This window comes from Spermophilus citellus (assembly GCF_964194105.1).
Source record: "Spermophilus citellus genome assembly, chromosome: 2".
Lineage (NCBI taxonomy): Eukaryota > Metazoa > Chordata > Mammalia > Rodentia > Sciuridae > Spermophilus > Spermophilus citellus.
In genome coordinates, this window is record NC_138183.1 from 211,352,604 (window position 1) to 211,377,068 (window position 24,465).

The window sequence follows — 24,465 nt, forward strand, 5'->3', positions numbered from 1 at the left end:
GAGGTTGTTCCTTAATGTCTACAGTTGGTTTCTGCATGCACATCATTAAAACGAGTTTGTGTGTATGTGTGTGTTCACATGTAAAAGTATATACGTTGAGAGGTGCCTTTTAAACTTTTCCTCACTTAAAATGCCAGAGTTATCAAGGTGAATAATTCAAAAGTAAGGCAACAGGAAATTAAAGACAGTTGGAAAAGCTCTTCACCTAGAATGATGGATCAGCCAAAAAAAACAAGAGTTTAATAATATCCTATTAACTGAAAGGGACAAAATATCTTCTAAAAAGGCAGGAGAATATGTCTTCTTTTTTATTTTTTATTTTTGTTGTAGGTGGACAAAATTATCTTTATTTTTATTTACTTATTTTTATGTGGTGCTGAGGATCAAACCCAGTGCCTCACATGTGCGAGGCAACTCTCTACCACTGAGCTTCAACCACAGCCCTGGAGAATATGTCTTTTTTAAAAAATGATTTAAATACTTTGAAAATCTAATTCAAATTTAATCAGAAACAATGACACCACATATAATAAAGGCTAACTCAAGTTCCTCTCAATTTTTTCCCTCTCTTCCTACAAAAAAGTGTAGGGAAAGAGTGAGTTTCAATTTTATTTGTACATGTACTTTCAAATATCATATTTATGTTCTGGAGAAGCATCATTCAAAATACCACTGCAACTGATTCAAATATAGAACATTGTAGTGAACTCTTCAGATCATGTAACATTTCAAAAGTTTATACTGAACTATTTATTATAATTTACAGATTTAAGAAGTGTTCAAATGTATCAAAATACTACAAAAGTATGTAGCAGCTTATAATGTTATAATAGAAAGAAGTAATAAAGAAAATAGGTCAGGTCCAAAGTAAAAGAAATGTGAATCAGAAATAACACACCCTACCTTCCTATAAAATAACCCATTTTTTCCCTCTATAACTCATCCTCTGGGTAGCATTCTCTTCCTCAGAATCCCCAAGCCTTGTGTTCCCCCTCTTAAACATGTTTTCAGGAAAGCAATATGAAAGGTGTATGCACTAAGGAAAATAAAGCCAATAATTTCAAGTGTTACTTTTATAGGGTATTTGCATCTCAACCTTATACTTAAAGAAATAAAACTGGAGTTTTAGCATTGGCTAGCAGGTCATTTCACTGGTGCCTCTGAAACTTCATGTTAAAAAAAACACATTCAGTCTATCAATAAGACCAGCCCTCAGGACATACAAACATAAAGTAAGCCTACCAGTTAAAAGTTTCAACTCTAAAATTTTAATTTTATGGTCCCATTCTTTTCAACAGTGACACTTCAAACAATAAAACTTCCTCCAAACTGGAATCAAGTCTTCTTTTATCAATAAGAGTTATCTCTGTGTTTTACCAACAAAAAATCCCTCAAGGAAAGTAAACAAAGTGTAAGACAAGACCACTACCTTAAAGATTCTAAAACAGGGGCTGGGGTTGTAGCTCAGCGGTAGAGCGCTCACCTAGCACATGTGAGGCTCTGGGTTCGATCCTCAGCACCATATAAAAATAAATAAATAAGATAAAGGCATTGTGTCTAACTACACCTAAAAAATAAATATTAAAAAAAAAGATTCTAAAACAAATGTGGAATGGGCTTTAAAAGCTAGCTTTATTACTCATAACTGATATTTTCTTTAAATCTATTAGAAATTCCACTTTTTAGTATCTGAAATAATACAAACTGGAGGCTTTTTTAAGCATAGCTGGTTGATAGTACCTGAATACAATTCATTCATTAGGAAGCACTATACAGAGTAATAAAGTGTGTGTGTACAGCACAGTTTGTAAATCATCAGAAGCTACCAACTCCCCTAAATCTTAATTTTTAAAAAAAAATCTGAATTTCTTCAAGGGAATCACTTTCTGAAATTCAACTACTGGAATAATGCTGAAAAAAGAAATTGGTTAATATACTTTTATCACAATGTCAAAATTTCTACCTTCATATGTCCAATGTAGGAAAATAAAATTGAAATGTAACAAAGGTAAACTAAGAGCAATAACTGCTTTTGAGTAATTACTAACAATTTGGAAAGGAAGCAACACAAATTACTTTCACAAAGTGGCTAAAATATATTTACACGTTATAGCAAAGACCACCAACTGGCTATCCAAGCACCATTCATACCTCCCTTCTTTCTTACTATTCTCTCCTACATAGACTACAAAGAAAAAAATTTTAAACATTTACAACTAGGAATGACCATGTGATAAAGAAGGCCAGGGAGGGCTATTCTTTCAATACCAAGGATAAGACTTGCTAGAGGAAGCCCCTTTGCCTCTTTTTCTTTCTGAATGAAGATGAAAGACATGGCACACAACCCATAGCCATGAAACAATAAACATGAATATAAAGGTATATATGTCTCATGGAAAGATGAAAGGAAGCAGTGTCCCTGAGTCACTTCTCAGAGCTGGACAGCCCCCCTCTGGACTTCTTATTGCATAAATACACAAAATACATAAAAGACTTAAGTTTCTAATAAAAGAGTTTTCTGTTACTGCAGCTGAATGTACTTGTAGGGGATACCAACACAAAATTCTCACATAAAAATCAAAGTAATAGTTATGAAGAAAATTCTTACCAACCCCTCAAATATTCTCAAAAGAACCTCAATGGTAAGTTTGTATTTTTGCTCTCTTCAACTAAAGATAAATAACTCATAAGCAATATTAAAAATAGAGGGAGGTGAAGTTCAGATTTTAATACCAAATAATTGAGGTAAGTCTAGAGAGGAAGAAGGGCACAACACTAGGCAATTGTGTCTAGTATCAGTTTTATCTAATATTTCCTTTATGTCAATTTCAACTATTAAAAAAATCAAGTTTATTTCTTGGACAGAAGAAATTCCAACTCATTTTTCAAGCCTGATCCTTCAAAGTTGGGAAGCTTTCCTGCAGGTCATCAGCAAGGACATTATCGACTTCATGTAAGATTTTAATGAAGTCCTCCACCTGGGAGTCAAACAAAAGAATCAAATAAATATAGTGAGAAAAACGGTGATTGAAGATATTCTGACTATAAAAAATGTTCTACCTATGGTTTTCTAAATAGTTCAATAGACAGATATGTTGATGAATTTCCAGATGATATCACGGTCCCCCAAATCATCATGAAGGAAGTGACTATACCTATCTTTTTTATTTATTTATATTTTAATTCTTGAGCTACTACTTATCCTCCTGCTGATTCCCCTTTAAGGTTCATTATTATGTTCGGGTGCAGTGTTGTACACCTGTAAATCTAGAACCTCAGGAGGCTGACCCAGGAGAATTCCAAGTTCAAGATCAGTCTCAGCAATTTAGTGAGGCCCAAAGCAATTTAGTGAGACCCTGTCTCAGAATAAAAAATAAAAAAGGACTGGGGATGTGGCTCAGTAGTGCCTCTGGGTTCAATCCCTGGTACCAAAAAAAAAAAAAAAAAAAAAGTCCATTACTATAGTTTATTAATATTTTCTTTTTCAACATGTTTCTGCATGCCTTCCTTTTGTACTTATTTTCCTATAAAATTTTCTAATTAGAAACTGCCTCCGATGGTATCAAATGTGTTATTTGAAAAACATAAAAACAGCTGGGCACAGTGGTGCACACCTGTAATCCCAGCTGAATGTACTTGTAGGGGATACCAACACAAAATTCTCACATAAAAATCAAGCTTGGGAGGCTCAGGCAGGAGTATGGCGAGTTCAAAGCCAGCCTCAGCAAAAGCAAGGAACTAAGCAACTCAGAGAGACCCTGTCTCTAAATAAAATACAAAAGAGAGTTGGGAATGTGGCTCACTGGTTGAGTGCCCCAGGGTTCAATCCCTAGTATTTCCCTCACCCTCCAAAATACCAACTCTTCATAAGAATCTTACTTTTGCTTAATACCTATGCTTTCTACTTTATAACAGAAAGGGACAGCATAAATTCCATATTGATTTCTTCCTAAAATCAGAATTACACTTAGGCCAGTACTATGAATTAGCCAGTAGCCATCTTTCTGACAGGGCATTAAATCATGTGATGTGTATCATCTTTTTTGACAATGGTCTTGAAAGATCAAGTCCTTCTTGAGAACATTTAGTAATCCTGTGAAATACAGACCCCTATACTTTTACCCATACTCACCACAGGACTATAAAAAGGAAGGAGGTTTTGAAATGCAGAGGAACATTTCTGTTTGTTTAACTGGCCCTCCTTTAGCCCCTGAGCCACAGTCTCCTAAAATAAACAAAAGATTTACTATCAAGAAATGAAAAATTCTAAAGCTTTATTTACTAAAAAAAATACAAATCAGTATATACAATTACTTACTGATCCTATGGTCATTTCAAATGTTGCAAACTGAACCTAGCTTCATCAAAAGTTTTATATAACCCAAACACATCTCCACTGTGGTCCTTATTTTAATGGCGGGTACTACCATCCACCCTACTGCACAAACCAAAAACCTGGGTACATCGAGGACTTCTTCTGTCCGGCTACTAATTCCCCCACTAGAAGTGTTCAATTCTACTCTGCTAAACCTTACCCCATCACTCCTCTCCATTCACACTTCATTGTTTAGGCTCCCATGATTTTTCAAATTATTATTATTATTATTATTATTTTGTACTAAGGATTGAATTCAGGAGCACTTAACCACTGAGCCACATCCCCAGCCCTATTTTGTATTTTATTTGGAGACAGGGTCTCACTGTTGCTAAGCACCTCGCCATTGCTGAGGCTGGCTTTGGACCCGCGACCTTCCTTGTCTCAGCCTCCCGGACTGCTGGGATTACAGGCATGCACCATGGAGCCTGGCCAGAATATTCTTGAAGATTATCAACCTTAAGAGCCCATCAGTTGGTCTCCTGGCCTCCAGCCTCAACTCTCGAATTCTTTCTCTCTATTGCTTTTGGAGGTATCCTTCTAAATTGATAATATCACTTGATGCTTAAAAAAGACTTTAGCAAGGGCTGAGGTTGTAGCTCAGTGGTAAAGTACTTGTCTAGCATGTGTGAGGCACTGGATTTGATTTTCAGCACCACACATAAATAAATGAATAAAATAAAAATAACATGCATGAAACCCTGGGTTCAATCCCAGCACCGCAAAAAAGCAGCAATAAAGTTCACAGCATTACGCAAACCATACTTTCATTTGCTGAAAAAAAAAAAAAAAAAGCTAGGCACAGTGGTGCATGCCTATAATTCCAGTGGCTCAAGATGCTGAGGCTAGGAGTATCACAAGGTCAAAGTCAGCCTCAGCAACTTAATGAGGCCCTAAACAACTCAGTGAGACCCTGTCTCTAATAAAATATAAAAAAGGGCTGGGGATGTGGCTCAGTGGTTAAGCACCCCTGGGCTCAATCCCTGGTACCAAAAAAAACCAACAAAAAACCATGAATACTTCTTTCCTACCTTTGTTAATGCCTGAAAAATATTAGAAAGAAATTCACATGAAATATCTTTTAAGATTTTCAAGTGGAAGTCATCTTGGGTTGGATCAGACTTTTTATTTTCTTCTTGGTTAGACTTTGCAGAGTTCTCTAGTTTCTTCTGACAATCTTCCATATTTTGTAACACTCGAATTAGACTGTCAATCAGAGGAAGATCTACTGTACAAACAAATAAAGAGACATGAAATTAGCCAGTTTGGTTTTTTTTACTCATTAAGTCATACATTCATACTGAACTACAGATACAGTAGTAAATAAGATTGCTAAGGCATCAGCTTTCGAGAGGCTTATGTCTACATACCTTCACATAAGTAAATAAATAAAATAGATCATTTCAGGTTATGGTAAATTTTATGAAGGAAACAAAAGGGAAATATAATAAAGCAGCTCAACAGGGGAACTTCTCTGAAGAGTTGATACTGAGTTGGAGAACTAAAGGATAAGAAATATTAGCAATGCAGAAAGCCCAGCAAAATATCTCAGAGGAACAAAGCAAAGACCCCAAAAGGAAAATATCAGGAAAGTCTGAAAAGCAAAATGGAAGCCAGTATGACTCTGGGCTAGTGAGCAAGGGAAGATTAGCACAGAAAGAGGTTAGACAGATAGGAAAAAGCCCTACAACGCAGGGTCTTTGAGGACACAGTGACAAAAGAATATGAAGTTTTAACATCATAAAAATCTTAGACAAAGCTCTTAAATGCTAAATTTTATTAAATTAAGCAGAAAAATTCAGTCTAATTTTTAAAGACTGAATAGTCATTTTAATTAGAGTACAAAAAAATTGAATATAAAAATAAAGCTCATATTCAGGGGCTGGAGTTGTAGCTCAGTGGTAAAGCACTTGCCTCACAAGTGTGAGGCAGTGGGTTCAATCCTAGCACCACATTAAAAAAAATAAATAAATAAAGCTCATATTCAAAATATATATTGTACTATCAACATGCTAAGAGATCTCATGCAGATTCAAACACTGATTCAACTTCACCATTTCTGCTTAATAATTATAACTGGGGGAAAAAAGAAAGTTTTTTACAGCACTGAAATATCAAGTATATATCAAGTATACTAATTTGAAAAAAATCTAATTTCCTATCCAAACTTAAGTCATTTATGTACAGTATATGGAAGAGACTTTTTAAAAACTTAGCAACCAGGGAAATCTTATCTTTTATTACTCAATTCAATGTCTTCAGAACACCTCCCTACCTGGCTGCTTTATTATAGTCCCCTTAGATCTACTCCTACGTCCTTACATTATCACCAATTCAAAAGCCCAATTCTTATTCCATATTTCCCTGTAGGTCACATCAATCTATACCAGCTTCTTGACTCTTTCTCACCTTAGCCCTATCTCTGCAAAACCACTATTCAAGGCTGGGACAAGACAAGGAGAAGATTTTAATCAGTGGTTTGGAGTTAAAGGAACATCTTTATACTTTCTTCACTGATCATAAAATTTTACACAGTTTTGGGGTGGCTGCAGCAAAAAATATCTAGTCCTATTAACAGCTCAAAAGAGGTTCCTACAAAAATCAACGGTTTTTCCATACAACAAAATCAGGAAAACTCCATGCACAATAGCTTAAAAAAAAGAAAAAAAAATATATATATATGAGTAAGCCTAACCAAAGAGGTGAAAGACAGACATCTACAATGAACATTATAAAACACTGAAGAAAGAAATTGAGAAACACGCTAGAAAATGGAAAGATCTTCCATTTTCACGGATAGGCAGAATTAATATTGTTAAAATGGGCATATTTCCAAAAGTGATCTACAAATTCAATGCAATACTCATCAAAATACCAGTGATAGTCTTCATAGAACTAGAAAGAACAAAAAATCCAGAATACCAAAGCAATCCTGAGCAAAAAAACAGCAATGCTGGAGGCAACACAATAACTGATTTCAAATTATCCTACGGAGCACAATAACAAAAACAAGCATGGCATTAAAAAAGTCAGAGGAATGGAACAGAAGACACAGAAACCAAACCACATGGTTAATTCTTTTCTCCCCCCACAAGGAAAAAAATGCATTTTATTTAACCACCAACTGCACACACATTTAAACATACATATAACTAAGATGATATTAACTCTTCCTATGTGGGATACATTGTGAAATATTCTGCTCTGTTCTTTAATTAAAAAAGAAAAACTCTGTAAAAAGATATTGTAAACCACTAATGTCACTACCCTTAATGACTCTAGAACATTACCAATTTCAATTTATAATTTGAAGAAATTTATTGTCTTCCTCCTTCTTAGAATTAGCCCATGATAGTATTCTAAGTACTCAGAGGGGAAAAAACCCAAAAACTATGGCCTTATTTCCCTGTATCCAGTTTGGACATGGTACATACTTTCCAACTTGTGTTTCAAGCACAGACCTTCCCAGGCTAAAAAGCAGAGAGGATGATTTGCAGCTATGTAATAATACATGTCCCTATCTGTATTGCACATTTTATTGTCTTTTTTGCATATATTATTTCATTTGAACCTGGCAACAACCCTGTGAGGTAGGTGAGGAAACTAACAGGTTCATTTTACACATAATAAAATAAAGTCATGGGGCTGGGGATGTAGATCAAGCAGTAGCGCGCTCGCCTGGCATGCGTGCGGCCCGGGTTCGATCCTCAGCACCACATACCAACAAAGATGTTGTGTCCGCCGAGAACTAAAAAATAATAAATATTAAAAAATTCTCTCTCTCTCTCTCTCTCTCTCTCTCTCTCTCTCTCTCCTCTCTCTCTCTAAAAAAAATAAATAAATAAATAAAAAATAAAGTCAAATAAACATGGGGTGGGGGGTTGCTTTTTTTGATGCTAGAAATTCAATTAGGACCTTGCCCCATGCAAAACACATGCTCTATTAACCTCACATATTTTTAACATTTACTCCTTATTTTTACATTATTGATTCAACTTTTTGTAGGCTACAATAATAGACCTAATTCCAAATTTACCAAGCCAAACTCATGCTCCTCTATCAATAAAAATTTATGGCCACAGAATATGAAAAAAAATACATACATATATATGCAATATTTTGTTGGTTCTTGTGTAATGGAACAGATAATATGAAAGATCCTAATGGCCAAGAAAACTGAAGTCAGAAGAAGTGATATTTTTTAAAATGTATTAATGGAAAAAGGTCCCTTTCAGCTTCTACTTTTATGAGAGTTCAATGGACAGCTTTAATGCAGATAATACTTGAAGCTTTTGAAGAGGTCCTAATTTTTTTTTTTTTTTTAGTTGTAGTTGGACACAATACCTTTATTTTATTTATTTTTATGTGGTGCTGAGGATCGAACCCAGGGCTGTGCATGGGCTAGGCAAGCACCTTACCACTGAGCCACAACCCCAGTCCCAAGAGGTCCTAATTCTTGATGTGGTTATCTTACTCAACTTTTGAATGCATAATGATGGTGAACCATGGTTTTCAAAACCTTGCTCCTTGCTTTCCCAAAGTGCTAGGATTTGAATGCCACAATACAAACTGATTCATGTTTTTGCCATTAATTGTCTATGAAGTTCTTTAAATGAAGTCTGTGTTAGTGTCCATAGATATCAGTGCTCTGCAAAAGCTGCTGGGAGATTCAACATTCCCAGTGACCACAGAGGCCAAGCCCCACCCACAACCATCTGATTCTTGAAAAAGATGTCAAAAACATGTTAGTGAAGCCACCCTCTTTCATAAGTGGTGCTATAAAAAACAGGACATTCATATATAGAAGAATAAAATTAGATCCTTATCTCTTACCCTATATAAAAGTCAACTCAAAATTGATCCAAGCTGGGCACAGTGACACACACCTATAATTCCAGCAGCTTGGGAGATGGAGGAGTTCAATGTCAGTCTCAGCAAAAAGTGAAGTACTAAGCAACTCAGCGAGATCTTGCCTCTAAATAAAATACAAAAAGGGCTGGGGATGTTGCTCAGTGGTTGAGTGCCCCTGAGTTTAATCCCTGGTATCCGGGGGAAAAAAAAAAATGGAACCAAGACCCATGTTTAAGACCAGAAACTGAAACTATTAGAAGAAAAAATAAAGGGAGCACTTCAACATGTAGGCACAGGCAAAGACTTCTTGAGTAGGATTCCCATAGCTCAGGAAATAAGAGAAAGAATAAATAGAATGGTATCAAACCTAAAAGCCTCTACAGAACAAAAGGAAACAATTAACAATGAAGAAACAACCCACAAAATGGGAGAATTTTTGCTAGCTAATCATCTAACATAGGATTTAATACCCAGAATATGCAAAGAACTCAAATGAATAACCCAATCAATAAATGGCAAATGAACTAAACAGACACTTCTCAAAAGAAGTACAATATGGCTAACAACTATAATTAAAAAAAAAGGCTCAACATCTTCAGTTGTCAACAAAATGTAAATTACAACTACACTAAGATTCCATCTCACTCTAGTTAGAAAGGCAATCTTCAAGAATACAAATAATAATAGATGCTAGCTAGGATACAGTAAAAAGAAACTCTTATATACTGTTGGTGGGAATATAAATTAGCATAGTAACTATGGAAATTAGTGTGGAGGTTCCTTAAAAAGATAAAAATATTTAACTACTATATGATCCAGTTATACCATTCCTTAGTATTTATCCAAAAGAATGAAAGTAAGCATACTTAGATACACACATACCTATGTTTATAACAGCACAACACAACAGCCAAGTTATGGAATCACCCTAGGTGTCCACCAACAGATGAATGGAAGAAAATGTGGTATATAAACCCAATGAACTTCTGTTCAGCCATAAAGAACAAAATTATGTCATTTGCAGGAAAATTAATGGAAATGGAGGCCACAATTTTGAGTGAAGTAAGTCAGATTCATAAAGTATTGTTATGTTTTCCCTCATATATGAAAGTTAAGGGGGGGCGAAAAGGATGCCATGAAAGTAGAGGGTGACCATTAGGGTAGAGGGAGAAGATGGGAAGAGAAAAAGAAAGGTAGGGGCAGTACTGGGGAGTAAAATCAATCAAATTGTGATTTCATGTATGTGTGAATATGCCACAATGACATCCCCTATTCTGGATAACTGAGCTACACCAACTTAAAAAAAAAAGTTTCTAGTATGATAAACTTTCTCTATAATTTTCAAGGGAAAGATTAAGGACATCAACACTCATTAAGGAAACTACATATGATAAAAAAAGCTAAGCATATTTGTAGCAAGATTAGTTTTTTTCTCATTTCACATCAAGTCAAAAGAAATAAGTAAGGCTATAGAAGACATAAGCAACATAACAACTAACATCTAATAACTCCAATATTTAGATTCCTAACTCAGCCTCTCTCCTCAGCTTCAGACTTTAAATTGTCAACTCAACATCTGCACTTGAACATCTAAAACTTAACATGTTTAAAACCAATCTTCCCCACCTAAATAAATGGCAATTTTTTCAGACAAATATGTTAAGACAGATCCTTGACTTGCATTTAAAGGAACAAAAGTTTTTTTTTTTTAATGGGGATAAATGGGAGAAAGAAATCAAATGAAGAACACACATAGGCCAGGTCTTTAAAAATATAACAGGTTGCAATTTAAGTTAGTGAATGAAGCAATACCTGCCTTTTTCTGTCTTTAGATGTTCTTGGTCAGCCTGTGATGCATAGATGGCAGACAACACTGAAAAAATAGAGGCTAGCACTGTTTTCTGTTCTTGCAGTATGATGGGTGGGTCATCAGACTGGCAGAATTCGTGGCAGACCAGGTCAAAAAGTAAAGTCCAAGTGTCTTTTCCAGTATCAGGACACTGTACTTAATAAAGAATATAAACAAAGTAGTAATTTAAAAATAAAGAAACTACTAAATTAGTAGTTCTAATGCATTCCAATAAACCATCTTACCAATTGCTTGAATTCCATCATCCACTGTGGTAAGCAACTGTAAGATATGCATGTAAACATCAAGCCCTTCTGGGTTTTCAGAACTAAATACAAAAAGCAAAAAGCAGTGCATCAATAACTTTACTGTCTAGGGAATTTTATCTATTCACTCATTCTATAAATATTTATTACACTGTTTTAGCCATTGCCCTAGGAGCTGAGGATAAAACAGTTCCCTATTTTATCCTCAGTTTTTAAATGCTCATTAGAACTTATATTATAATGGGGAAAGAGTAAACAAGCAAATATGTAATATAATCACACAAAGGAAAGAGGTAAAATTCTTTTGGCTATGTCCCACAAAAACAACAATGCACAGACCTGCTAGACAATGTTTCCATCATTGTTTTCTTTTCAAATAATCAAAACAAAAAAATAACTGAGACATCTTTTTTTCTTACTAAGGATTGAACCCAGCAGTGCTTTACCACTGAGCTATAATCCAGCCCTTTTTATTTTGAGACAGGGTCTCACTAAGTTGTTGAGGATCTTGCTAAATTGCTGAGGCTGGCCTAGAATTCACAATCCTCCTGTCTCAGTCTCCTGAGTCTCTGGGATTACGGGTGTGAATCACTGTACCAGGCAATAACTGAAATTATTATAGTAAGAAAGTAAGGTCCATTGCACTAAGTATTGACAATGTTCTTAAAACTTCACAAGGTTATCCTAGTTCCATAGTTGAGTACAATAAAACCCTTAAAGCACAATTCTTATAAACAATTTGTTGTCTCAGAAATTAAAAGTGTTGGTTCTTCAACAAAACAATAAAATGAAAAGATAGTGAACAATTAAAACAATAGTTCAGCAAATGTTTATTTATGTACCTAAAACCTTCAGGCACTATGTTAGGGGCTAGGAAGACATAGATGTTTAAGATGTTACCACTATATTCTTAAAATTTATTGTTTAAAAGGCAGGAAGAAAATTAAAGCAGTAATTATAATAAAGTGAAATAAATTTAGCACTAGAAGAAATCCGAGGTGCCAAGAGAACACAAATCATGTATATTTCATTTAGACTGGAGGGTCAGGAAGGTATCTTAAGAGAAATGATGTTTACACAGAAACCTGAAAGGGTGTTAAGATGTTTGAGGTAAGAGGAGACATACTATGCAAAGGCTCGGAGTCAGGAAAACTTTGTTCAGTTTGAAGAATTGAAGAAAATTTCACATGGCAACACAGAATACAAGGAACCAAAACAGAAAGGCATTTTTCAGGGCCATATACCATGTTTTTTAAAAAATATGGACCTTATCCTAAGAAGGGCAACTGAAAAGTTTGAAGAATGACAATGAGATGATAAATGAGTACTTTGCAAAGACAGCTTTAAAAATTAGTCTTGGATAGCTAGGTACAGTGGCACACACCTATAATACCAGTGGCTTAGGATGCTGAGGCAGGAGGATCGCAAGGTCAAAGCCAGCCTCAGCAACTAAGCAAGATCCTAAGCAACTCAGCAAGACTGCGTCTCTAGATAAAAAATAAAATACCTGGGGATTTTATTTATTTATTTTTATTTATTTATTTGGGGATGTGGCTCAAGCGGTAGCACACTCGCCTGGCAAGTGCGGGGCGCTGGGTTCGATCCTCAGCACCACATAAAAATAAAGATGTTGTGTCCACCAAAAACTAAAAAATAAATATTAAAAAATTCTCTTTAAAAAAATTAAAATAAAAATAAATAAAAAATAAAAAAGAGTGTTGGGGATGTGGCTCAGTGGTTAAGCGCCCCTGGGGTCAATCGCCAGTACCACAAAAAGACCAGTCTGGGAAGAAGTAATCCCTAAAACCAGGAAAAACAAGTAACAGAATGTGGCAATTGTCCAGGTGAGAGACACAGAGCCTAGCTGGCACAAATGGGATCCTGGAAAAAGTCAGGACCATGACTTGAAAGTTGACTGGCTGTAGAAAAAGAGTGGGGTAGGAAGAGTCAGTAGCTTCACTATTTCTTCAACATATTCAAAGAGGATAATAACTGCATCATTTACTGATTGAAAATACTAAAGAAGCAGATTTGGAGGAATAATGAAAAGTTTAATCCTCACTTAGTAAAGGACATAAAATAAATAGCTTTTCATGTGGCCTAAGAGCACTAAGAATGCAATAGTAACTGCTATTATATAGCTGCTTATATAAAATATCAATTATTTTAGTGACTAACAGTAAATAGTTTCAGTGACATGTAAGAACTAATAATTTCTTATGGCAAGACAACAAACTGCCCAAATCAATCACCTTTCCAGATTGGTGTACCTACAAAAGGGGCAAGGAACAAGAAAACAAATGTTGATGACATTAATGGAAGTTGTTAAATGTTCAATGTAAAATGAAACACAAGAAAACCTTTTCTCTTTGATCTAAATTACATAAAATTGCTGATGAAGTTAGGAAAGTAACCACAATTATTGCTGAACAATCACCTATAACTAGATGATATTAAAACAAGTATTTTGAACCATTATGATTCTTGCAAAGAATAAATATTCTGCCACCCCAAATATTGGTAGGGAATCAAACCTAACAAAGACTATCTGTACACTTCATCCTATCAAAAAGAAAGTAAGACTTCTATATCTAAGGCTACTTCTAGCAGTTGGATTTTCCAGAACATTTTGCACAAAAAAGCTCACTTACCGTAATTGTTTGGCAGCTTCAAGTACACAGGGCACAATCCTAAATACTGGCTGCTCTTCAGAATCTTCCTGGGGTTGGCCCAAAGGCTGAGCAACCCCATTTCTAATCCATTCCAACATTAGTTTCTCATCCAAATCAAAGAGCTTGTCCACAACCTCCCCCACTTTCACCAGCAAGTCAACTGAAGAAAATAAAACAAGTATTGAAATAAAAATGAGAATGTTGCAGGGCTGGAGTTGTAGCTTAGAGCGCTTGCCTAGCAAGTGTGAGGCACTGAGTTCGATTCTCAGCACTGCATATAAATAAATTAATTAAATAAAGGTCCATCAACAATTAAAAAAATTTTTTTTAATGTTTAAAGCAATAAGGTTAAGCAAAATTCGTAAAGCTATTCCAAAAGACATATCTTGCCAAGACAGTACTTATTCTAAGGGTGATCTGTTTATCTCTTATGTTTAAAATGATTACCTTCCTTCAGTAAGCAGAAAATTTATCAGTGTCCTGGGAGTTTCAGAAGCAATTTTACTCCTTAAATCAAAAAACTTTTTCTTGCATTTAGCCTTTTTAAAAACATGACTTTCAGAAATAGTAACATGTTTTCCTAATAATTAAATGTACTCTAAAACATTTTTTCTAGATTACATGGTGACTTACCATTTGTTGAGCTTGACATGATGAAACAAATGCTATCATAAATAGCTGGTTGTTCTCGTATCCTTTCAACCCAGACACTGGCCACTTCTGTCTGGGAAAGGCAAGTAAGCAACAACCTACATGATAAATGTCAACTTAATGTCTATCTTCCAAAAACAGTATAGGAAATTTAAGAATCAAGAATTAACTCTATTTTCCTAGATTCCCTTATGGGTGATTTTATGGAACCCACAAAAAAGAAAAGTATACCTGCTTGTTTCCAGCAGAGTAGGCGGGTCTGAATCATACAAACAGTGCAATAACACTCGCCTACAAAACAAAAGTCCATATGCTTCACATCTCTCATTTCAAACATCAGAATTTTCATTTAATTTTTTAAACATTTTTACTGTGAAATAAAGCATATATGCAGAAAGGCATACTAAAATACAAATCTACAGTCAATGAATTATAAAGGAAATGTTCATGTTCATTTTTAAGTTATTAATTTTTTAAAATATTTTTTTAGTAGTTGATGGGCCTTTATTTATTTATTTTATTTATGTGTGGTGCTAAGAAGCAAACCCAGCATCTCACACATGCTAAAATATTCATGTTTCCAAGAAAGAGAAGAATGGTGCATATCCATGACCCCTATGTATCTTATTCTGAATCAGTTCTCTTTCCCATCTAGAAAAGGAAATACCAACTTTTCCAGCAACCAATTCCTGTTCTATAGTTTTATTATTTTATAGTTTTTAGTTTTGCTTTTGAACTTTATATGAAAGAAATTATATTATATATTTTTTCCTTAAAAACTTCATCTATCCATCTATTTGTCTTTGACACATAATTGTACATACTTACAAGGTACAGTAGGACACTTCAATGCACATGTACGTATTTTTAAGTCCTAGTTTTGCTCAAAATCATGTGTAGGAAATCATGGAACCCACAAAAAGAGAAAAGCATACCTGCTTGTTTCCAGCAGAGTAGGCAGCTGTTCTTTAAGTCACTGCTGCAGAACATTCAGTTGTATGAATATATCGTAACTTATTTTTCCAGACTGCTGATGGACACTGAGTCTATTTCAATTTGGGGTTATTTCAAACAATACTTCTGAAATAATGTTTGTGTAAAGGAGTTGGGGGTATAGCTCAATAGCAGAACACCTGCCTAACATTCATGAGGCTCTGGATTCAATCCCAGCTCCAAAAGATGATAATAATAATGATAGTATATGTGTATCCTAATGTACATGTGCAATTTTTCTTACTACATACCTATGAGTGGCATTCTTGTGTCATAGCATATGCATATCTTCCAATCTGACTAGAAGTACTCAACTGTTCTTTTTCTTTTCTGGTACTGGGGATTGAGCCCAGGGGTACTTAACCACTGATCCACATCCCTAGCCCTATTTTTTATTTTAAAGCAAGGTCTTTACAGAGGGCCTCATTAAGTTGCTGAGGCTGGCTTTGAACTTGTGATCCTCCTGCCTTCGCTTCCCAAGTCACTGGGATTACAGGTGAGTGCCACTGCACCAGCCTTGGTCATATGTTCTCAAACTGAACAAATTCATATCCCTTTAGCAATATAAACTATTCTATACTAATTTTAAGATAAACATTAATTGAATTTAAAAGACATATTAACATTTTTCATTATCAGATTTTTGATAGGGAATGCTAGAGATGAAATGCAATCCTGAGACATCTACTCCATGAATGATTATAAATTAGTGAGGAATAAATGCTTTCAACTAATATCTTAAATCTCTCCACACCTCGAAGACAAAAACCAACTTTTTCTAGAGACTCAGGTACTTGAATCCTGTGATAAACTTATATAACCCCTTCTCTGACAAAAACTGTCTAGAACAGTCTCCATAGCCATTTTGGATACAAATTTCTTTTAGATCCTGAATAACAGCCATGTACCCTATATTGAGAAAATGAATACACTCATCAAATTTAGCATGTAATTTCACCAAGGTTTCCCCCATTGAAAAACCTTCTGCTGAAAACTTTCCTGGCTATAGAAGAGAACTAGCCTCCAAGCAGAAATATGAAAGCCTTTAATCACAGAGTCAATCTTTTATCTTCTAGTCTGTTGGTAAGTTCTGCTCCCTGATCTAAGTGAAAGCTCTCAGAGTGACACTGTTTAACAAATCTAGTGTCCTAAACTCTGGATCTCTGAGGCCTTGCATTCCCTATGCCTACATTGTTTTAGATTCTGATTCACTGCCCCCATCTCCAAGTTTGACCTCATGGATCCTTCTTCTGGCCTGCTTACATCTGCACTCAGGTCCCTTTGATATTCATAAAGAGTAAACTGGCTTAACTCCTGAATCATGCCCATATGCAAGTGTGGAAGTCCCTAGCTACCATTAACATGCAATGAAGTTCCTGTAGCATGTTCATCAACAACATTATCTTTCACATTTTCTCATCTCTCATTTCCTTAGGGATATAAAATATGAATCCATTTTTAAAATATAATTATCATGATAAGACTTACCCAAGATTTTTATCACTGCTGATGGACACACATATCTCTTGGAAACAGGCCATATTACCTAAAATCCCCACACAGATTTCCTGCCAAAGCAAATTTCACAGGTCACAATGGTTCTGAGATAAAAGACATATACAAAAAAAAAAAAAAAAAAAAAACTATTTATTAGCACTTATTAAGACCAGCCACTACATGTCATTTCATATAATTTATGAGGTAGGTATTACTATTATTCCCATCCTTCAGATAGGGAAAGTCAAGCAACATTCAACCACTATTTCTTCCTGCACCTCAGTAGTCAAGATGCAAAAAGATTAGGGCCGTGATGGATGAGGATAGTGATGCAGGCATAGAAAAAGATGAAGATAAGGAAGACAAGGATAAGGAAGAGTGAAAGCAAAAAAATCTATTGGAAAGTAAAGGGGAAAGCAGTTGAACATGACTCATAGATTTCAAGTTGCTTCATTTCCCCAGAGATTGATACCATTAACAGGAAAACTGAAAAAAGAAAATTGTATAAAAGGACACAATGAATTCATGCAGTACAGTATACTTGCTGGAACATGAGATTTGCTCAGGGGGTTTGTGAACAATACTGACTTCCAAGTCCCATCTAGATCAACTGAATCTGAATGTCTAGCATAGAGCCTCAGAAGTTAATGTTTACCAAGCACACCAGGTGGTTTTTATGATCAGGTAAATGTGATAATCACTGAGTAAGGACATATGAAATCTGAGATTAGAAAATGCAGCATGCAAGTAGAAAATGCCTGAAGAAAGTTAGAGATGTGGCACCAGTTACCAGATAGAAGTCAGGGTTTTGAACCCACAATACAGAGCTATAATATACAAGTGTAAAATAAGGAAATGAATATTAAAAAAACAAAAGACTGGGTTCTGGATCTAAGAAAGAGCTCATACCCAGGGTACAAAAGAAAGCAGCCAATGAAAGTGACAGAGAAGGGCTGGGGATGTGGCTCAAGTGGTAGCAAGCTCGCCTGGCATGCGTGTGGCCTGGGTTCTATCCTCAGCATCACATACAAACAAAGATGTTATGTCCGCCGAAAACTAAAAAATAAATATTAAAAAAATTCTAAAAAAAAAAAAAAAAAAGAAAAGAAAGTGACAGAGAAGGGACTGAAGAGGTCAGAGACCAGAGAGGGCAAGTGTCACAGAAGCTTCAGAGATGGAGTGTTTCAATAAAATGTGGGTGGTCAAATGTCGAGAAAAGATTAAAAGAGAGTAGGGACAAAAAAACCCACATACTTCCCTTATAAACTAATGACAGAACTTCCAATCAAACACCAAGTACCATAGTGCTGGCCACTCATCAGAATAACCTAGGGAATGTCAAAAGTTGCTGAGTGGCTGGGTGCGGTTGCATGCACATGTAATCCCAGCAGCTGCAGAGGCTGAGGCAGGAGGATCACAAATTCAAAGCCAGTCTCAGCAAGGGTTAGGTACTAAGCAACTCAGTGAGACCCTGTCTCTAAATAAAATACAAAAAACAGGGCTGGGGATGTGGCTCAGTGGTTGAGTGCCCCTGAGTTCAATCCTTGGTATTAAAAAAAAAAAAAAAAAAAAAAAAAAAGTTGTTGAGTGCAGCATGCATGGAGATACAGCCTGAATGACAGGATTTTTAAAAATTCCTTCAACAAAGCTTCTCAACCTATGATTCTGCTGTAGAGCACTAGTGTCACTTGGAAGTATATATGAACCCTAACAAAGTCGATCAGAAACTCAGGAGATAAGCTCAGCAATCAGTGATCTGGGATTGAAGAAAGTTAGGAATGTTGCACCAGTTTGAGAACGAGCTGAAGTTTGAGAACCTGTGGTATTTGGTCTCAAGACAATTACTGCTGTAGTAGGCTGTGGCTAGAAGACACATTCAACAATATGACTAATTCCTGAAAGGTGCCATTTCTGACATGTTTATTTCTTAAATAATTATGAGTCAATGTATTTAAGATAGAAAAATTAAGAGAAATAACACAAAATTGTCAAATTCTTCTATTAGTATAAGGATCCAAGGAAATACTGGTTTATCAGTACCCAATTCAGGTAGAACATTTTATAAGATAAAAATTTTAATTCAACATTCAATTCATAAAAATATTCTACAGAATTCCATTCTTTGAAATCTCAAAGAAAGAAAAGCAATTCAGTACTGTGTTATACTGGAGTCAGGCCTAGATTTAAATCTCAACTTCATTCTTAATTAGCTTTGTGGCCTTGGACACATCTTAACCCGAGACACAGTTGTCTATAAAGTATGCCTCATAGGAGTAGTAAAACCAAATGCTCTGTAAATAATAATTATTTATAATTAAATTATTCAACAAATACATCCATCATATGGATAGCACATGGCAACTTAAATGGCAATAAAGCACAGGACATTTAACATTTCATAAATAAAGACCTCTCATTTAGTTTTTATCTATTATTCTTAGGAATTTACTATCAACAATAACTACTAAGATCTTACTTATTTGGAAAGGCATGGAAGAAAAAAACACTACTTTGAGTAACTGATATGAACACTGAGAGGAGACAGAGGGCACACAAAGAGATGGCCATCACAATAAGCTGGTGAGATGGAATGTAGACAGGCCTATCCAAATTAGGACCATCTAGACAGTAGATTTTTTTTGGGTGGGTGGGGGTGCCAGGAATTGAACTTAGAGGGACTTGACCACTGAGCCACACCCCCAGCCCTATTTTGTATTTTATTTAGAGATAGGGTCTGTGTTGCTTAGTACCTCACTTTTGCTGAGGCTGGCTTTGAACTGGAAGGTAGATTTTATGCTAGAAAGATGATTCAGGTTCAGATTATGGAAGTCTTAAGCAACAGACTAAGTTTAGAATGGCTCTTAAGCAATGGAAGCTTTTGAGTGAAAAAGAACAATGAACTGAGAAACAGGAGGTCCAGGAACTGTTTGTTCTCTGTTTGTCACATATTAGCAGCATAACATAGTTATACCTATCTAGTTTCTACAGTTGTTAAATGAAACTATTGATCTTCCTAATCCAGTCCAAATCTAAAATTCTTTGGCTCTAATAATTTTAAGTAGTACATTACCTGGTGTAATGTTCAATAAACATTTACAGACTGATATTATTGATTTATAGACAGTAAGAAAATCAAAGTGAAAAAAATGAAATGTATACTTACTCTTAATCGAGGACACTTGGATCTGGCCAGTACTCCCATAAATATGTCAGGAGCCTTAAATTCTTGGAGAAATAAAGCCACATCCTATAAACAAAAATGAATGTTAACTTGGATGCTGAATATTCTTCTTTAAACTCCATAGCTAAGGCAACCATAAAAAAATTTAATTTCATATATACTACCATTAGGACACAAGAGAGAAAAAAACCCACAAGTTACAAGGTTAGGTGAGGAACTGTGCCAACAGATAAAAGCAAGGTTAGAAAATTTTTGTGGTATTTGGTCTCAAGACAATGGAACAATTCCATAAATAAATCTAAACTCACTGTGATACTCTGGAGAATTGTCTTCCTTTTATTCTGCCTTGATTATATTTACATACCAGGAATTCTTAGTCAAACACACTTGCTAATTTTGTCAGAATTAAATTAAAGGAAAGAGTAAAGGGCTGGGGATGTGGCTCAAGCGGTAGCGCGCTCGCCTTGCATGCGTGCGGCCCGGGTTCGATCCTCAGCACCACATACCAACAAAGATGTTGTGTCCGCCGAGAACTAAAAAATAAATATTAAAAATTCTCTCTCTCTCTCTCTCCCCCCCTCTCACTCTCTCTTTAAAAAAATAAAATAAAATAAAATAAAGGAAAGAGTAAAATCCTAATTCCTATCCTCCAAGGCTTAAGACACAATAAGGGAAACAGGTGAGAACAGCTATTGGGTCATATTAAAAAATCAGAACTTGGGGGCTGGGATTGTAGCTAAGTGGTAGAGCACTTGCCTAGCATGTTCAATCCTTGCACCACATAAAAAATAAGTAAATTAAATAAAGGTATTGTGTCCATCTATAACAAAAAACATTTTTTTAAAAAAATCAGAATTTGTATTTTCAAAATTCTCAGTAGAAAAAATTCTGATCACAATATAATTATAAGAATGAGTTTGCTTAGTCTACAATGCCAACCAGAGACACACCGCACAAACCTGGAGTGGACATGTGATTCCAAAAAGGCCAAATACTGCCGAAGAATGTGAGATGCAAAAACTAAATTAGTTAACTATGGAAGGTGGGGATGTGAATTGTTAAACAGAGTCATATGCCACACAATGATGTTTCAGTCAGTGACAGACTACCGATAGGATGATGGTCGCATAAAATTAATTGTCTAGTGATATCATAGGTATCTTAATGGGTTTAAGTATGTTCTGTGATATTCACAGGACAATTACACATATTTTCAGAGACAAATTTTTAGCATTCATAGCTTCTGGGACTATTCCTTGAACCACATATTCAAGTGACTACAGACACTCAAGAAAGCCTTTGCTCAGAGAGTGAAGGACTGAACCTATTCTAAAAATCCACTCACCACCTTCTCACCTAAGAGTCTGAAATTTCAATGTTTCATCTCTAACCTCATACCTCATCCATTGACATATCCCATACTCTGCAAATTTCATTCTCCATTTCTTCATCAAGCTCCATCTGCTGCTCCTCATCATCTGAGCCAGATTTGGTGTTTTGAGGTCTAACAATCTTCAAAAGAAAAGAAAAAAATAAAAATTTTCTATAGTACTTTCTAACTAATATTATCCCATAACCACTTAAAAGTCCAGAGACTCTCCTCAAATCTTCTTTCACAAACATCTTGTTTTAAAAATTAATGCCTTGGGTAGATCTATTCATTCAACACTTATGGATCAAATACTGTTGCTAGAAAACTGGGATAAATAAGATGTAATCCCTGCTTTCATGCATTTTAGGATTAGTGGGGATAAGACATGTAAATTGATAGTCACAAAAATTTTATGACTCAACTGAATTATGGACTAAGAGTTGGAGTAGGACCTATGATGGACCAATTACCTATTCCTGAGAGAAGCTGGGAGTCACTCCTTTTAGGAGGTGATATTTAAGCTAAATCTTGGAGGGAAAATAGGAGTTTGTCAGGTGAAAAAGATAAGAGCATTTGGAGATAAGAATCAGAGTTAAGAAAGTGCCTAGCATTTGGGGAATGGTGTACAGTTTGCTGTTGATGGAACACACTGTACCATGAGCCGAGAAGCCTGGAGAAGCTGCAAAAAGCCCTGGATTCCAAGCTAAGAAATATGCATTTTGCTTCAACAGTCAAACAAGAACTAAGAGGAGTATCAACAATTTTTTTTTTTTTTTTTTTTTTTGTCTTAAGAAAGATTATTCTGGAAGCTGTGTAGAAAAAGGACAGGAAAGGACAGAAATTGGAAGAGGGGAATCTAGTTGAGATGCGGAGAGGAAAAAAACCTTACATTTACTGAGTCTCCTATAAGCCAAAAACCATGGTGGGCACTCTATGATCATTATGTCACTTAACCTATAAAAAAACTCTATATATGATATTATAGATATTATCATCCTATTTTATAGAAATTGCCTGCGAAATCAAAGTTCTTGGTGGTTAGGTGACTTGCCCAAAGTAATGCAGTTAGTAGATGATGAGGCTACATCTTTGACATCCATTTATTCTACAAAAAAAGTCCATGAATCATATACATTTTAAGGCTTGGGCTTCAGAAATGACGATAGGGCTGGGGAGCATAGTTCTATGTCTTTGGAGAACTTGCAAAATTACGGTAACTGCAAACGTCCCAACATCCCTGACACTAAACTTTTCTTGGCGTCAGGCGCACCAAAGTGACCCCAGGCAGTTTGCGGGTCAGCTGAGGTTGCGAGGCGCCTTTTGCCGAGCGTACGCTTGGGAAGGGGTGGTCGGGGGATTTGGTGGCTCCCGGAGCCCGAGGGGCTGCCAGCTACCGGCCGAACCACCTGAGGGGCAGCCCCAGCGTGCGCGATTTCCACACCTGGATGAGCCCGCTGAGGACGCCAAAGAGCCAGTGTTTGCTGTAGACCGTGCTCCCAATGCAGTCTCCTCCAGCAGTCTCCTCGTGCTCCTTCTCGTCCCGACTGGGCGGCGGCGGCGATGGGTTGCGGTCCATGACTGAGCGCGCCCACAGCGCCGGGGAGCCGCGCCGGAAGCCGGGGAGGAGAAGAAAGGTCTCCTCACGCTAGAGGGCCCAGCGCGCCTGGCGCGGCTCCTGACACAGCGCCCCCTGCTGCTCGAAGCCCGCCCGGCCAAAGGACCCGCCCAAAAAGTGGAATGTGACCCACCGGACTCATGATTGTTACTTGTCACCCTCTCTGGACCAAGTATTCCGTTTCTCCAGGAAATTTTAGTCTGACTGGAGGAGGGGAGGAAGAGAATAGGCCAGTGTTTCTGATACAGACCCGAATCTTGAACTATCGGACCTATTCCACTTGCCTTCTCTGACAGCTAGAATCATCCATCTCTCTCCACAGTTGCTATTCTTAAAAGACATCCATCCATAAGTATTCATTCCTCTCTCAGGTGTGATTGGAATTGCAGGAAAGACAAAAGTCGCCAGCAAAAATGCCAATATTTCAACTCCTTCTCAGCAAATATTTTACAGCACCCATTTTAATTTTTAAAAAATATTTTTAGTATAGATGGAATATATTTTATTTATTTTTATGTGGTGAGGATCGAACCTAGTGCCTCACCTGTGCTAGGCAAGTGCTCTACCCCTGAGCCACAACCCCAGTCCCCCCGTTTTAATTTAATGAAATTAAATTTATAGGTTTCCACATGTAATTTCAAAAATATTAATATAATAACCTAACAATTAGAGGACATTAAATTAATTTAAAATACAATGTGTGAGCCCCGCGCGGTGGTGCATGCCTGTAATCCCAGCAGCTGTGAGGCTGAGGCAGGAGGATCAGGAGTTCAAAGTCAGCCTCTGCAACAGAGAGGCGCTAAGCAACTCAGTGAGACCCTGGCTCTAAATAAAATATAAAATAGGGCTGGAGATGTGTCTCATTGGTCAAGTACCCCTGAGTTCACTTCCCAGTACAAAAAAAAAGTGTGGATTTTAATATATTATTTCCCCCCTTATACATAGGGATACATTTTCCAAGTTCCCCAACAGATGTCTGAAACTGTAGATAGTACCAAATCCTATGTATATCATGTTCTTATATACATACATACCTGTGATAAAATTTAATTTATAAATTAGGCACAAAAAGAGTAGCAATAATAACTAACAATAAAATAAAACTATTATAACAAGATACTGCTATAAAAGTAATCTAAGTGT

General features: G+C 36.1%; 1 protein-coding gene across 1 annotated transcript; it reads right to left on the minus strand.

Annotated features, from left to right (window-relative positions):
• Window positions 1-102: 102 nt before the first annotated feature.
• SAAL1 (serum amyloid A like 1) lies at window positions 103-23,448 on the minus strand. The gene is made up of 12 exons (XM_081282131.1): window positions 23,149-23,448; window positions 21,734-21,847; window positions 20,318-20,401; window positions 17,146-17,225; window positions 14,896-14,955; window positions 14,647-14,762; window positions 13,993-14,173; window positions 11,321-11,403; window positions 11,043-11,231; window positions 5,407-5,603; window positions 4,133-4,225; window positions 103-2,978 (listed from the first exon to the last, which is right to left on the minus strand). The coding sequence occupies exons 1-12, from the start codon at window positions 23,281-23,283 to the stop codon at window positions 2,886-2,888; spliced, it is 1,425 nt and encodes a 474-aa protein (XP_081138257.1). The 5' UTR covers window positions 23,284-23,448; the 3' UTR covers window positions 103-2,885.
• Window positions 23,449-24,465: the final 1,017 nt, after the last annotated feature.

Coding starts and splice junctions, on each gene's coding strand:
- SAAL1 (XM_081282131.1), bottom strand. CDS start 23,283: ATGGACCGCAACCCATCGCCGCCGCCGCCCAGTCGGGACGAGAAGGAG. Junction 21,848..23,148: donor TCCTCAGCGGGCTCATCCAG/GTGTGGAAATCG, acceptor TTTCTTTTGAAG/ATTGTTAGACCTCAAAACAC. Junction 14,956..17,145: donor AGCAGTGATAAAAATCTTGG/GTAAGTCTTATC, acceptor TTTGTTTTGTAG/GCGAGTGTTATTGCACTGTT.